Source organism: Carassius auratus, chromosome 30 (assembly GCF_003368295.1).
Source record: "Carassius auratus strain Wakin chromosome 30, ASM336829v1, whole genome shotgun sequence".
Classification (NCBI taxonomy): Eukaryota; Metazoa; Chordata; class Actinopteri; order Cypriniformes; family Cyprinidae; genus Carassius; species Carassius auratus.
In genome coordinates this window covers 16,610,158-16,627,693 of record NC_039272.1, presented here as the reverse complement: position 1 = coordinate 16,627,693, position 17,536 = coordinate 16,610,158, and the positions used below count along the sequence as shown (strand labels likewise).

Sequence of the window (17,536 nt, the reverse complement as noted above, 5' to 3'; positions counted from 1 at the left end):
TGAGTTTGGCAACGACACTACAAAATAAAGAGAATGTACATAGGTGCTTGAGTTCAAAAAGTTTAAAGGATGTTAAAGTCAAACATTTGGCTTGACTTCAGCTATGCTGCAGCTGGACAGTCGGTGTAAAACTCTGAATGACCCCATCCATTGAGGCCACACTAAATAGAAGAGGCAGGATTTATGGCCGCCTTCGTTAGTTGTGTCCTCCATCACTCAGCACAATGTCTAACCTTGTGTTATGGCACGGCAGCCCTCCTCTCGCATCCTGAGACAAATAGCATCTCTACTGCCTCAAAGCCACTCCACTAAAGGCCTCTACTGACAGGAACAGCTTCACTCTCATTGTCAGAGTGTCAAGGCATCATCCACTTCAGCTTAATCAAAAACATAAAATAGAGGAAAATAAAATAAAAATCAGAAAATAAATGTAATTATCAATGAAGATTCGGGAGGAGCGCGTCAGATACTTAGCCTAATCATCACAGGTGGACCACAATCAAGTAATCAATCCCACAGTATAAATATCGCTGACTTACCTCTATCCATTGACGGTTTATCAGCATCCCTCCTCCACCCCATCTCCTCACTTCAAGTTCACTTTACAATATACGGGGAAGGGGGGTACTCTAGGTTCGGGCAATTCCCGAGCTCGGAGCCCTTCCCCGGACAGCACGCCAAATACGCATACCATACCTCAGCTAATTATATGTAAGCGTGAACTAGTGAAACATGTAATGAAATAAAAAAGTACAATTAATTTGTTGTGTGAAAATTGTGGCTGGACTTGCGGTTACTTTGTTTTGCTTTCAGCTAACTTCCTATGTTCTTATTTGATTCACAACCACACAAAACTCTTTTCTCGTAATGTAAACCTTGACGTGCAGTGTTTGAATAAGAAATACAATTGGAAATGCCCTTTAGGTAAGCTTGATGGAACAGATGGCTTATGCAAGAGAAAACTGTGAGACCACAAACTAATCAATCAAACCAGGCTAGCAGTCTTATGCAAGCAGCAATTAGAGAAAAAAAAAAAAATGCTTACCGAAGCTCTAAGCATTTTAAGCATGACGTGAAATAAAAACAAATGAATATGATGCTGCTACAAAATCACCATGCTGTAATCCCTTTAGGACAATTGAGCACTTTTTTCCAGATAAGATGGGTGGAATTAGTATTCAATAATAGGAGCATAGGCAGTGCTTAACTACATCAGGGAAAAGGCAAAAAGGAAATCTCATTTACATTGCTTCAAACACAGTCCCCTAATAAGCTAAAGTAATTCAAATTCAGAAATACTGTAGTCTCGCTGGCACTTGCAGGCTTTGGGGTTCTACCATCTGTTTTTGAGCCAGCAACAGCAAAACTATAATGATTAGGGGGATGCGATGGAACCAACAGCGGTGATATGGGCATATACTGCGGCAGCATTGCACACATACAGTGTATAACGCATTACAAAGAGTAAAGGTTTGGATTATGATGTGTCAATGAGCATGATTCCAGGGGGAGGTGAAACAGCTGTTTCCATTGATTAGCATGATAATTCTGGCACTAAATGGTCTGCAATAAAACAAAAATACAGAGGAAGGATTTCTACACAGAGCCGACTCTTAAGCTTCCCTGGCTCTATTTTCATGTACATCATAAGAAGAGGTACATCAGTCATTTTTTAGGTTATTGCTTATGGCTATAAATATATTTGCACTATTTGCACCCCAAGGGTTAATTTCAATTTCTTTATCTGCTTCATCCCTTAATCTCTCTCTGTAGCTCTGTAGATAAATCCAGCATTTTCAGTGATGTTTAGAACAAAAATCTCCGTCATATATTGAGGGAAAAATCTTGTCCTGAGAAGTTCATTCCACTCTTTATTTTCTCATTCATGCATGGTACTTTATCAGTCTTAGGTGTATATAACTTTTAAGTAGTACAGTGCTACGCAGATATATTTGCATATGCAAATTTGCTATATTGCGAAATAAAAAATATAGCAAAATCTCTAAAAAGAGACACTCCCACAGTAACAATACATACCATCCTTCCGCCAGGGCTCGCAAAATTGGTAGCCCGACATCCGGGGGCCTTATTTTTTCCAGTTTGGCTACCAAAATGCATCACCACCCTGCCTGGTGGGCTATCTTATAAAGTAAGATAAAATCCCTTCCTTGACTTGCATTTTTAATTTGCTTGTAGGGCTGAAATAGTTTTTAACTGATCATTTGCATGTATTTCTAAAGCCAGGCATAAACATAAACTGAAATTTTCAGCTCATTTTGAGCCATCATACAACTCATTGTCTGGCATCATTTGACCAGGGGTTAAAGTGAGTGAAAGTGACATGACATACAGCCAAGAATGGTGACCCATACTCAGAATTCGTGCTCTGCATTTAACCGATCCAAAGTGTACACACACACGGAGCAGTGGGCAGCCATTTATGCTGCGGCGTCCCGGGAGCACTTGGGGGTTCGGTGCCTTGCACAAGGGCACCTCAGTTGTGGTATTGCCGGTCCAAGACTCAAACCCACAACCTTAGGGTTAGGAGTCAAACTCTTTAACCACTAGGACTAAGAGTGAGAGCATCTGCCGAAACCCGGGATTAAACCAGGGACCTTTTAGATCTTCAGTCTAATGCACTCCCAAATGAGCTATTTCAGCCATAAGAGGTGATTGCCGAATTGACACCATTGTTTGGGGTGAAAGTACTAACATGCCTAAGACTTTTGCACAGTACTGTACTTTCAAATAACATTGTTGCTACTTTATAAATAATGACCATACACTCATTCACAGAACTGTTTGAAGACATTTACAGACAGCACTCATTTTAACTAAATATCAGAGAGATTGACAGAGACAGTAGAAACATTAAATAATGACCCAGATCGTTAAATACATCTATTAGACTTTACAGTAAGGGAAGCTTGGGAAATGAGAGCATCCAAGGAACGCGTGAAAATGGATTTATTTTAAATATTTTTAATGTTCTTTAATGTTGTCCATAGTTTTTATTCATAGCATTGTTCTAAAAGTATCGATATGGCAACAATTGATACCCAACCTTAGTTATACCAACAATAGAACCCCTTCCAAAACACAACAGAAAATGTCATTGATATCAGGGTTATCATGGAAATTGTTATGGTTTTAATGTAAACTATAATGGTGTCTATTTGATGGATTCTATTGGTGGGATGTAATATGGCATATATCAACAAATAGAACAACAGTAATTCCTATTGGAATAATACCCACAAAACAAAAAGGGAATTTTTTTCATGGTTTAATGGAAACTACAAGAATTTCTGTGATAGTTTCTATTGTTTGTTTGTTTTTTCAGCAGGGTAATGGTACTCATACTCATACTGCACATTATTGATAATATTGAGCTGAAGCTTGACTATGCTAATTTTAAATTGCAAATCAAATCGCAATCACAATATCTGTCAATAAATTAGACATTTTCCCAAATCACACAGCCCTAGTAGTTGGTGCATCTTGTGCTCCCAAATGCACATTAAAGCAACCCAAACTAAGATTAAAATGTAAAGTTATATAAAGCTAAATTTACTGAACACAGTGCTGCACTTCACTCTGAAACACAGCACATTTATTTTTTAATTAAATCACAGCCTTTGCAGTTTGATAATCACATCAAGCTTTATCATGATTTTGGATTTATTTCAATTAATTGTGTAGCCCTAAACAAACATACCCTAATCTGATCTCGTAGTGTTTGTGCTGTTCTTAAATGCAATGTAAACACACTGTGCAGATAAGACTTAAGAAAGCATTGTCATGCATGGGTAATCAAATTTCCCATATTTAAATCACTTATTGAAAACATAAATTCAGGTAGACCATCCTGCTCTTATATGCAGATCTTTATTGCAGATAAGCATAGGAGTCTAACGTGAACAGAAAGTACAATTTGAGGCTCAAACCGCAGTAATTCAGAGCTCAGGGGTTAAGAGTTGAGTAAGATTCCAGCATGTTTCTTGACAAAACTCTGATTGAGAAGCAGCATTAATGTGATCAGACTCAAAACCTCACTAGCATCTAAATGTAATTTAACAATCCTCCTTAAAATGGGCCCTTTTCTGAAAATGCTGACTAGGGATGGATTAAACAAATGCCTGAGCCACCTCTGCTCTCAGTGAAAGTATTGTATAGAGGAAAATGCCACAAAGAAAGCTAACATCTTAAAATCAACATGTAAAAAAAATTAATAACTGGTATAACAAAATTAAATTGGTCAATCAAACCAACAGAAGTATTAAAATAATTATGGTTATATTCAACAGTCAACAATCATATTTCATCTATATTGCCCATCTTTTTTTATTCTAACACATACAATCACAAAATAAATTATGACTTGTTATCATGCTTATGCTTGGTGTGAATACTTAAGTTCATGAATAGATTCCAGAAAGAAAAAGTTTTTAATTAAACTTTACTTTCCTCTTGGCCGCCAGCCCACCAAAAGTCTGTGAAAACAAAACTAAATTAGCTTTAGCACTCTCACACATCTCCTCAAAATGCAGAGTTAACCCGCTTACTGTAGAAAACTTGTGAAAAAACATGTTTTTGAAAAAATAAAGCTCCAAAAGGCAGCCGTAAAGGCATGTAAATTCATACTAAGAGGGACCACTGCACCATTTTGTCATTAATGTAATAACACCACCCTCATCTCGCTCCCTCTAAATGATCTAAAAAGCATTCAGACCAATTTCCAATCCCACAAGTGGATTTTGGTCCAAAGGCTTACAAGGTGCATTAGCAATACCTCTCATTCACTCAAGTGGACTGGCATGCTAATGTGACTTGCCAGTGCAGACAGTGTTCGGGAGTGCAAAGGCGGCACTGTGCTGAAGGCCTTTTATTAGAAATTATACAAGTGCGATTAATAAACATCACGTCAACACTATCTCGTGGGATGTGGTGCCAGAAAAATTGGCCACTGATAATGGAGGAGTATCCAACTTGTTTGCCTGTCATGTTGCCTCCTAAAGTCACATCTGCATGAAAAAGTGCTGAAGAGATGCAAATTAGACTGAAAACTCAAACCTAAGTCCATTAATAAAGCTGAGGAAAGAACCAAATAAAAGCTGAGGAAAGTTTGAACTAAATTGCACAAATTAGAAACATTATACAAAAGAAAAGACTAGCGCTGAATTAAGATCATGGTCTTGCCCAATTAGTCCTCTCTTTCAAAGTGTGAAATGTCTAATGAAAATTCTTAAAAATGGGCTAAAAGAAATGAGAATGCTACTTTGTTGTGAAAAATAGAGCTGTTGGACTAAATATTGAAACTTACAGAACACTGCTTGTCAAAAGCAAATTAGTGGACTGAAATGAATTGTTGCATATAACCATTCATAGTTTAGCACATAATTACAACCATACATATTAGAAATACTGAAACAGATAGTTTGTCTAAAAATGTCATCAAGCGAGCAATGAATAATGAATTAAAGTTTTTAATTAAATCTGTTAATCATATAAAGCATTCGTGTCTCTTCAAAAGACCAGTCAAATAATATGGATTAGCCTATATTAATAAACCAGTCGATTCATATGGATTATCTTCACAATATATTTTTTGTAGTTTTTGAAGTGTCATAGGTTGAAGTGTCATTTTGGGTAAATGTTCCTTTAAGATACCAATATACTTTGGAAACTTATGAACTTTCACTACATTTCTCAAGCTCAAATAATGCTGATAGTATTCTTCCCTTGTAAAACTGAAGACTCATACTGTGTTTGAAACATCAGTGAGGATTGGAGAGGTGTCCTGTCAGAAACACATGACGAATAGGTTGATGGTTTCATTTTAAGTTGAAACCATTGAAGCCATTACACACAAGATGCGTGCTTAAATTCAAAACTGCACAGCAAAACAAAAAGGTCCATAACATGGGAAGACAAAAGTTCAACATGTTTTAATTTTACATGGCATCAAAACAAGGCATTAATGGACTGAGACACTGAAGAAGAAAAAAAATCAGTGATCCAAAGATGTCTATCTAGCATGTTTGCAATCCCAACATGTTCTAAAATAGAGACTAATCTGGACCAAATTGTTGGGACTGTTGCAAAGAGTACTGTTTTCCGATAAGCTTTGAATAAAAACAGAGCAAGTTATGCTGTAGCTTGCTACATAGAGAGCTCAGGGATTGTTCTCCTTCAGCAGCCCTGTAGAACACCAATAGAGATAAATGTAATCACTGCACTTTGTTCTCCCCAGTGATATCACGCCTTCTTATTACTTCTCAACCAGTCTGACTCTCAGTCCAAGATCAAAATCTTATTTTGTTGCAGATTTGCTTTGGGCTTCAACCCTCTCCGATTTCAGCAGGTAATTACAGCTCAGTGCTGCTGCCTTTAGACCAAAGACACATCAAGTCACAGCTACCTTTCCTAAAGATATGGGATGCGCCAGTATCATTGTTGATTGTCCTTTTAAGGTTATCTAAAAAAAACCATGTCTAATGAGAAGTTTAGGACTTGAAGCCAGTCTTAGATCAGCAAAAGAACTTAATTCTAGCAGTGCATGTGAATCCTGCCCTGACATTTATGTTTCTGTATTTATTTAAATCCCTATAACTGTGGCAAGTTTCAGCTCATCAAAAGGAAATGTTGATGACAAAGGTGGCCTTTAAGAAAGGCCTTTGACTGAAGACAAACCAAGGAAAGTAACATTTATCAAAGTCTAATACCAGGGCTGCTGAAGCAAATAGAAAATGTCATTTATCAAGATATGCCACAATGCTAGACAACCCATAGCATTATCATGGATTTTTCAACTAAAACGGTCTTGCCAAAAATGCAGATATTTTTAGATATCTGATTTTTTTTTTTTTTTTTTTTGAAAAATCATGTAATGCAAGCAATATAAAATCTTAAATTTAGTCTGTTCTTTAAACATGTCTTTAACTCAATCACAACCCAGTACTGAATAAAGAGTTTTAGCAAATCATTTTACTTGTGTTCAGTGGTGTAATTTTTTGAGTTTCTGAACTGTACTTGAGTTTTTATATTTTAAGCAACTTTTACTTTTACTCCACTACATTTCCTAATTAAAATGTATACTATTACTCTTATACATTTCCCCTAAGTATATTCGTTACCTACTACAAAATAGTCAGAAGAACACAGACTGCAGGAAAGCAGGTTTGACGAATCAGTGGTCTGGCATTTACAAGTTAGATTCCTAAAAACACTTTTGCTCATGTGCAAACAAGTGAGCGCTGTGCACAACCATGGTTGATTTCATTTCCTAATCTGGGGTGGGATACAGCATCATCTGCGATAATTTGGTAAGTGTTGTCTTAGTGATGTGCAATCTGACGTTATAAAGTAGGCTATATCACCAAATCACACACAGAGTGCACATTGATTTAATAGTCTATTAAAACATCATTGTATTTTGAGTACACTTTCTTCTAGAAAATTAATTAAAAAAATATAAATAAACAAAAAATTCAAAATTCCAGGGATTCTAAATTGTAGACAGCAAAAATGCTTCTGAATGCTTTTTATATTTATAGGTACAATTTTTAAGATATTTGCAGTAAAATATTCCAAAAACACTAGGCTAGTGTTATATATTTTGTCCAGCTGATTACTAACAATATCTCTAATGTTGCAACACTTGTAAATCTTGATAAAAATCAAGATTAGTATTATTGGGCATACAGGCCAAAATTTGTTGGCGATTGTTATTGTTTTGGTAGTGCGCCATCTAGTGGCAGGTCCTACAACCTGTACCTTTAATGTAGGCCTAGTTAACTTAATCTGTATCACACAAAGAGTATCATTTACAAGTTCAGAAAAGCAATAAGTGCGAAAAAAATACGAAAAATACTTTTCATACTTAAGTAAAATAAATATCACATACTTTAAGACTTTTACTCAAGTAATATTCTAAACGGTGGCTTCGACTTCTACCAAAGTAATTTTCTGGTAAGATATCTTTACTTTTACTTGAGTATGGCTTTCGGGTACTTTATACACCACTGCTTGTGTTTGGATTTGTGACGGTGTCAAGACCATTTTGCGGGTAGTTTAGTATTTTTTTTATTTGTTTTGCTAGTTAAAAAACCTTGTGTATATTTTTCTGTCTCTATAGATTTATAATTTTCTATAGAGACAAAATCCAGATTATGCCATTTTTTCTACCTTTCAATCCAAATACCTTTAGATGTCAGCCTGCATGTTAGAAATTTAAGGAAATTAATTAAATAAAAATCATCTATAAGAGCAAAAACACACTACAAAACACCCAAGAGAGTGGTTTGTAGTAAGTATTACAATATCTAAACCCTACTATGTCTAAAGAGTCAGTAATACTACTGCTGGAAATTAATCACAGACCAAATGAACCCCAGCTAATTTCCCGGGATTCTGTGCCTTTCCCTCTACTGATCCGAATTAAATCAGAGCCATAACCATAACCACCAAACTCATGTGGGAATCAAAACCATGTGCACAAATGGATTGAGCTGCCTCAAGTGCCACAATGACTGGTGATCCTATGCTATCTGGCAGCCCACTAAAGAGGTTTCAGCTACGCAACACTAAGAATTTGATGTAAATGTTAAGACCACTCACACAAAAACAGCAGACTGCAAAATGATGCAAGGAAATTTTGGCATAATTATCCATTTACCAAAAAAAGGCTTAAACATTGTTACTGCTTCAACTTAACTAAAAAATAAAGTTCAATTTCTTAAAAATGAAAAGCCAGTGATTTTCCCAACCATTTTTTCAAATGATAATGCACTATTTTACAGAGATCTCAAAATAGGCCTAGATGTTATAATCACTGTTAAGTTGACAGATCCTATACTGTACCACATCTGACAGAGTGATTTATTTTTGAAGTGACATCTGCTAAATTACAGGCATGCAATTTTAGCAGCCTAGCAATGGCACTGAATTATAGGCTTTCAGTCAAAACCAAAGTACTGCAGATACAAGATGTGAAGGGTCCAAATATTTCATATTCAATAAAACTTTTAGGAAAATGTGTTGAAAATCAAACCTTTTGTCCTGCAATTACGAGTGACAGTAACACCAAACCTATTTTATGTCATAGCCTCAGACATTGAAATCTTTATGACCTTTGACCACAGACACATAATAATAATAATCTAATGACAAAGCACTGCTGTTCTCTCTAGCGATGAACATAATTACTTTGATTCGGCTCTGATATTGTACCGCATCCCTCACTGATGAAAAGCAAGCTTACAGATTGATGTTTTGTTTAATATTTAGTAGATGGGCTGCGGTTTACTTTTCAATCTGACTGCTTTCAGTGAAGCACTTCATTTAGGCTGCATAAATATTTCAAAGTACCTCATTAATTATTTGAACCCTGGATGCACAATCAATGTGTTTCCATTAATTACAGTTTATTCAAAATTCATAGTCGCCTGCCCGCTCATTGATATATTTACACAAACAAATTACACCGTTAGACATGTACGCCGATGTACCCATTCTGTTGATGTAGTGGCTCATGTTTCACTGACAAAATGTCACAGCCATTAACACTGCCATTTTTGCCAGCTCTATATTCAATCGAACAGTCTCCAAATCCTGACCATAAGACATTCTAACAACAATGGAAGGACAGTTTTAAAATTCTTCTCTGACCTAGAGTCAGTCTTTACATTCAAGGAGCTCAGGTGTGATTTTAATAGTATTTCCTAATTTGATATTTGCCCTCTGGATAGTAGTTTTTTCACAACAAGGACAAGCTTTATACATGTCGTATGGAAATGGGAATGGAGGGGATCAGTCAGATGGGATAGATGGCTTTTATCCATGCGTCCTTCCACTGCATGAGACATTAAATCACTACAAATCTGCTGCACCTATGAAGATGAAGAACACAATGAAAGACAAGGTGTGCATGCCATGCGGTAAACCTCAGTCATGTGTGCAGTCCAAAAAACGTGCTTCTAGATGTGCACATATGGTGAACTGCCATAATGAACAACTGCTTAAATGCATAAAATGTTGCAAGACTAGCATTACTTTAAGCACAGAAAACATAATCTGAGAAAGAAATGCAATTTCATTAAAGCTTCACCACTCAAGTGAAACTTTACTTTAAAGGGGTCATATGATGCTGCCAAAAAGAACATTATTTGGTGTATTTGGTGTAATGAAATGTATTAATGTGGTTTAAGGTTAAAAAAACACATTATTTTCCACATACTGTACATAACTTTTCTCCTTTATGGCCCGCATTCTGAAACGCATAGAGCTTGCGGCAACCACATGTAACGACCCTGGGCTGGACGCTGCTTCATCCATTGTGAAAGCCAATTCAGCGATCCACAGTGCAAAGTTGATGTATTTCCTCAGGGACCAGCACAGATCAGCTCCAGGCATGACAAAGCAGATATCATCCTCTTTTCAAAGGCTAAACAAAGTAGTTCACTCTTTTTCACTGTGAAACATACAGCATCTATACGACATGGCGACAGTGGCAACAACAATAATACAACAAGAATAAAAGGTATGCCTTCTTTCTTTGCGTGAACATCTGGTCGGTGTTATGCAAATTAGGGCTGTCACTTTTGAGAAAAATCTAATTCGAACAGAAATCGAATATCTTGCAATATATAAAAGCCTGTTGACTTTTGCTTTTTATCTAAGGTGAAGTTTTTTTTAAACATTTGTTTCTTATTTAATTGGTTCCACATTGTTAACTGATTTTTACTTTATTAAAACTTTGTGTAATTTATTTATTTTATTTGATATCAAAGTGTATGCTGTACCTCCAGGCTTTCTTATTCGTTTTGCTAATAAATATTCTACATTTCTTATTAAAATGCACACGTCGAATTTACAAGCTATTTAAAAGTGAAGAAAAGCGAGGAAAAGAGGTAAACCTTCACTTTGATACCGGTTTTATTAATGTTGTCACATGTCGATTAAATGGTGAGAAAATGTCTTTACATCACAATCCTACTGAACAGTTGAATATGTTCTACATCATCAAAATTTAACCTTGGATGCCAATCTGATAACAAAAATTATTCCCATCAAGTTTGCAGCCACAAAAAAAAAAATATATATAATAATAATTTGTGATATGATTTTAATGTCTGATAACACTATATATTTATATGGTCAGGAAAAAAGGAAGAATTAAAAAACACAAAAATTGAGTTATAAAATATTGCCCTTTAATATAAAAGGTCATTTCTGGTACTGACCTAATGTGTAATGTGATATTGTAAAGCACTTCAAGGTGAGAGTGTTATTACCCAGAGGTTTTCCATTTGATCCAGCTTTCTCCTGTTGTCCCATTGCTGCGTAAGCTAACTCTCTTCTGGCCCATCAGCTGACCCAGTGCTCTGACCCTTATTCTATATATATGGATGTGAGTGTATGTTTCAAGGTAAGAGCTCGAGTTGTCTACAACACCACTGTCCCTAAAGTGTTTCTGACATTTTGTACACTGTTATAACTCACCCTTACTGATGTACATATCGCTTTGACTTCATGAATACCAAAATGTCTATTTTGGACTATACATATTTATGCTGAATAAAATATCTATTCCAAATTTAACTTGAGAGTCATTTATACTGGTCACCTTTGGTTTAGTATAGAAACATTGGCTATATTTTAGCTTGATGTAATCAAAAGTGTTTAATAATTCAATAGTAAGTTATGATCTTACGATTCAAAAGGAAGATTAACCTCTAAATGAACACATTATGCTTCTGGCTTGAACAAAGAAACGTTTATTGAACTGGCTGGTATTTTGAATAATCAACTGTTCTAAAATAGAAGAAAAAAAGCTAAAGCCTAATACTGTACATGAAAACCCTGTTGAAGAAGTAAGAGTTTTAGAAATAATTCCATGTTGGAAAAAGGTTCAGCATCATTTGTATTGTAGTATAATGTTTATGACCTACTTCATTCTCCTGGATCAAAGGCATCGTGAAATGATGATAGAATATTCCTGAACTACTTTGTCCTCTTCTAGTTCTATGACTCCTAAATGCAGCATCAAAAGCACCAGAATTAACATGACCCTTGGTGTGGGTGCAGGTTAAATCAACAAAAAAGCTGCCTAGCATTCTCCTGGGATAGATAAGAAGAATGTAGTGTCAGTGAGAGGCGGGTGGAGCCCACTGTAGGTCGGGCTCAGAAAAACTTAGACACTGGAACAAAAGAAAAGGGCACTTATGATCGAAACTTGGAAAGCACAGAAAAGAGAGAGCAAAAATGGCTTGAGGCACTCCAAAAAAAAAAAAAAACGTGATTTTATACCACTCAAAGCAGATCGGAGAAAGTGTGTGTGCATAATCTAGATGTTAGTCAAGCGGAAAGAAGAAAAAAAATCAATAAATGCCACCAGAGATGATCAAAGTTTGGTTTCTTCCCCCACACTTATTGCTTCTTTTGATCTCCTGTTATTCACTCCTACGTAATCGTGAAATAATGATACTACACACAACTTATTATCCAAAAAGTCTAATACTTAGCCACTGCATTTCTATTTCTAGATTACAGAAAAAATGGTTTAAGATTTCCATCAGAGACAAAATGGCTTCTTTAAGCTGCACTTTCGAATTACAAAATTGCATTTCTAATGCCTCGGCCGGGAAGGCCTGTAAACTGAACTATACTGCATATAGCAGTAAAATAATCTGTAAATGAGAGGAAGAACACTTTGAATATCTCATGGTTCACTTTAATGTGTGTGGATAAAACAATTTACTGGAGGACAGAGAGTGATATTCTTGCAGAGCAGACACAGATAAATCCTATAAACCTAACAACTACCCGGGCAATAGGGACTCTATCATAAAACCAGCTTATAAAAAGCTCATTCGGTCTGTGCCATCTGTAAACAACACTCACATGGAAGTGGTTCCTAAAACAGAAATGCATGGTCTAAGCATTTAGGTATGATACAAATCTATGTAATGAAGCTATTTTATAAACATACATTACATAATTCAGGGAACAAGGCTACATATTAAATCTAAACCTAAACCAAGAAAGAAATCACTTTCAAGGATTCCAACAATTGTATTTGATTTTGTTTCTATGAATATAAATTTGTTTTTTTTTCTCAGCAAGTTTGCTAAAATAAACAACTCACCACCTGTAAACCAAACACTTGTCCTTGCAGGTGGTTTAAGTTGTGCATTAGTCACTGTTACAAAACAGAGTGGTTCTTTTTTCTCTGTTTACCTCTTTGGGCAAAAGTGACTTGAAACAACTGTAGCCCTATGTAGCCACTTGTTAGCAACCACCTTATATTTGTCATTTAAATAAAACACTGACATTTTCTTAACATTAATTTACCACACCAAAACCTGTGTGTCTGAACACCACATTTCTTTACCACAGTTTCGTACACCATAGTGATATATAAAACAAAAGTGTTGTGTGCTTATTTGTTTTTTATTTTGGTGTGATTGTAGAAAGAAAAAAAATTATGCATAGTCAAGTTTGGTCCAGTACACAAAAAGAAATGGGAAAATGGGGACATCTCTGAGGACTGCAAACTGCAAGCTCCAGATTTCATCAGCAATGGCATACAGAGCATTTGTGTAGATTATTGTGTAAGAAGATTTGTGTTATTCTCCCAAACTCGTAAATATTCATATTTAACCTTGAGGTCAAAACATATTGTGCATCTTTAAAGAGAAAAACAGTTAGCATTTCCTGACACACAACCTCTTTATTGTTGTTTTACATATGGCACTATCTTTTTCAGCTACAGTATACTGAATCCTGCCTGAAGATATTTTGCTTCTTGGGGAAAAAAAAGGCAGCTTTAAGATAAATAATTCTCTAAATGTAAATATTTTAGTTAGCACCAAATAAATCATGCAATGATGATGACAACAGTCATTTTTTCTGATTACAATGCTTCCGAAGATCTAACACTTATGACTAATACATAATTTCTCACATATTCAGATGTTATCGGAAGTGATCTTGCAAATGTTGTAGAATGTGCGAAAGGAAGAGCCCAGATAGTATCTTGCATCTTCAAACGTCGTAAAAATAAAGGTAATTTGAATGACAACAATTGAACATTATCACTATATCTTTTGAATATATGTCTATGTTTATACAATGCAAACACATTTACAGACTTCACATGGTTAAAATAAGAGGCTAGGCACTGCACTGATCATTTTGAAGAGGAGGTGATAAAAAACAGAAAAAAAGCCTGAAGGTGGATAAGCCCACGTTACTTCTAATTTAGACTAATGAAGTTAAAGTCACTCTTCACCATCCAAAAAAAAAAAATATTTACACACAGCTCTGAAGAAGAGCATAAAGAAAGCAGTCACAGCAAGCTCATATTATTTTTTGCACACTTGTATCTATGAGCTAATAATGCTTAAGGTTATACTCTCTAGGTACTTTCTCTTACCAGATTTATTCCATCTCTGAAGGCCCTGTATGAAAATTGTTTTTCCTTTCACAAAAACAAGGATCGATCATGTAATTTCCTTATTTACCAACACAGATCCCATTAGGGCCTAATAACAGTTTCAGGTAGAGAATCGTACTTTCGCATAAAACAAGAAGGTGGTGCTTTTTTACTGACGCTCATCTGTGACTGCTCAGTCATTTGGTTTCATTTAAATGTAAATTTTAGCAGTGAGCAGTACTGCATTGGCACACTGTTAGCAGATCCGAGCTGGTGATAGATTTTTATAACTGCGACGAAAATACACAGAACCTCTGTCACTTCAAGACTTCCAGGCTGCTTTCTCTCAATGAGCGGTCTACTGGTGGAGTTTGGCGGCTAGACAATTTCACTGCTAAAATTAGATTGTTGCTGCTAAAACTGCATTGTATATGAGTGCAGTCATTTAAATTCAATTTAAATCCTTTAGCACAAGGCAAAAAAAAAAAGTTATAATCAAGCTGCAGTGAGTTTTTCTTTATCCTTCTTCCCAAGTATACACAACTCTTATACACAATGCACAATCAAGTACATGAACAACTGAATAAACATGGGCTGTCTTTTGGATCAATTGCCAAGTGTAGTCCGACTTAGCAATAACCACATTAACTAGGTTGGTAACAAAAAACAGACTGGTATGATTTCAGTTGAACTAAAGAATTTAAGTGACATTTAATAAATTAATTATTATTTTAGTCTAAATTAAATTGAACTTTCATAATGCATGTTAATGCATTCCATAAATTAGAAAATAACAGTAAAAGAGTAGTCATATTGCTGACATATTTTAAGTGTAAGGCAAAAGTGAATGACTTCTAATGAGGGTAATCTGCAGAAGGATCTAGCTTAAAAGTTATCTGATAAAGGCTGCACATCTTCATATCATAGATCTTCATATTTTTGCTAAGGAATATGTATGTTTGATAATGAGAAACCATTGGAAATAGTTTCAATAGTTAGAATGAATGAATGCACCTCTGCCAACTAATAATTAAAAAATTACGTACAGAGTTGCATTTTAACTTGTTTTTAAACTTGTGCTAGCAGACCTTAATTCACTCATGTCTACGCAGTCTGTGCCACCTTCTGCTAGTGAACCAAAGAAAGGCTAACCATTGCGTGTCATGCGTGTTCCACGGGGCATGCACACTTGACTGGATGCATTGAGAACACTTTTAAAGTTTCATATAAGCCCCATTAGGCTTGCTGAGAGCAGTGTAGCACGCAAGAGGTCTCAGTTCCTGATCTTTCACGTGAGTTGCACTCATTGTGAAGATATGATGTTCATCCACATTGATCTCTGAAAAGCGTGAACACATCTCAGACAAAAATAACAAGCTGTCGTGGCTTAAAAGCTGACCTTTTGTAGATCTTACACGGGCTTAAGGTATATCTCCAGTCTTTTGTGACAACTGGATAATTTCAAATATAGGCTAAGTTTTAAAAATAAGACTGCACTCATGAAGATCAATGTTTGATCTTTATTTTATTTTTTATTTTTTATTTTTTTATTTTTGACACTATACAACAACAATAAATGTTTTATATTATTTATGAATAAAATATAAAAAATACAACAACATTGACAATACAAATACTTTTCTTTAACTTCTCCATCATATTTTCTAATAAATATTATTATAATTAGAATCATATTTTCTAATACATATTATTATAATTTTCATTATCATTATTATTATCATCATCATAATAATAATTATTATTATTATTATTATTATGTCTATAAGTAAACTTTTAAATCACTGTAATTACGCAACTGGATCACATCGCATGACAGTCCATCAGCTTCACCTTAATCCACACAAGTCAAGCGTACAGAATGTAAAAAGGCAGCGGGACAATACTGCTGAACACTGCATTTCACTACGTTATCTTAAGTGATGTTTGACTCGACACAAGTGATGTCAGTACAAGGCTAATAACAGAGTTGCATTTAGTGAATGTAAGTGCCGCAATAATGACATTTAGTAGACTACATGTGAGCTAGAAGAAGATACGTAGTCTACGTAAATATATGGTCGCCTGTTGAATATTTACTTTATATTGAAACGCTTATTGTCTTCTTATCAATTTCTTCAGTTTTCTTTTGATTTCCTAACAATCCCGACAGGGATGGTGGGAAAAATGTGCGGATCCGTTTCAGAACACGTTACAAACTTTCCATTTCACTGACAGTCTCACCTCAGTGTTTACATCCCACCGTTAAAACGGAAAGTATACAAATAAAAACACAAATACTCACTAAGTAGCTGTATATATATGGATAAATGCTTAACGCTATCGCATGCCAAAGCGCGTTGGCAAAGCGGGAAATCAAACAGGTCTCTTAAGATTCTCTAGCCAGTATAAAAGTTAACCTAATTTTTAGCAGGGTATTTAGTGCATATAACACTGTAAATATCACAAACATATTTTCTCCCACGTACAGCTCTTACCTCGGCCGCTGACGATGGTTGCACAGAGCGCGAGAGCCAAGATGATAACTAAAAAGCGCCGACGTCCCTTCACAGTAGTTCCCATTTCTATTCTGTTTCTCTCAGTCATTTTAGAGGGTTAAATTCGTCCGGTTTTATAATGTTGAGACAGCTTCTTGCTTTTTGCTTTAATGGACTCTCTCTCACTTTATTGGGCTGACTTCTTTTCGAAAGCTCAGTGGACATCATTTCTGCGCGCCGAACTTCAGACACCGCGCCGGCTTGTGCCCTGCTTCAGAGCCTAGTTCTAGTGCACTCAGACTTGCAGGTGCCGCACGCTCACTAGCAGAACCAACCAATGGTGCATCGTGATGGGCGGAGTCACGTTCACCACACGCATCAGCACCAGTCAGGTGGGAATATTCGTGAGCTCACTTACACTGGGAAGATATCGCGTGGTCTTATAATTGAATTTGGATGTAGCTTTTTGAAGTGCGTTTGGAACCTAATAGGGAGAATATTGCTACACTGCCAAAAAAAAAAGTTGACTTCAGTAAAAAAAAAAAAAAACTGTTTAATGCTTGGCAGACTTGCAGCTGCTGGATTTCCTCAGGTTAATTAAAAT

At 35.7% G+C, this 17,536-nt stretch overlaps 1 protein-coding gene across 3 annotated transcripts in view; it reads right to left on the bottom strand.

The window, feature by feature from the left end:
* unc5db (unc-5 netrin receptor Db) overlaps nt 1-17,261 on the bottom strand; it is a 114,409-nt gene extending 97,148 nt beyond the window's left edge. For all 3 annotated transcript variants that reach the window (XM_026211770.1, XM_026211772.1, XM_026211771.1), the window contains exon 1: nt 16,933-17,261. In XM_026211770.1, coding sequence (XP_026067555.1) covers nt 16,933-17,041 — 109 coding nt within the window. In that variant the 5' untranslated portion in view covers nt 17,042-17,261. The remainder of the gene's footprint in view (nt 1-16,932) is intronic.
* Nucleotides 17,262-17,536: the final 275 nt, after the last annotated feature.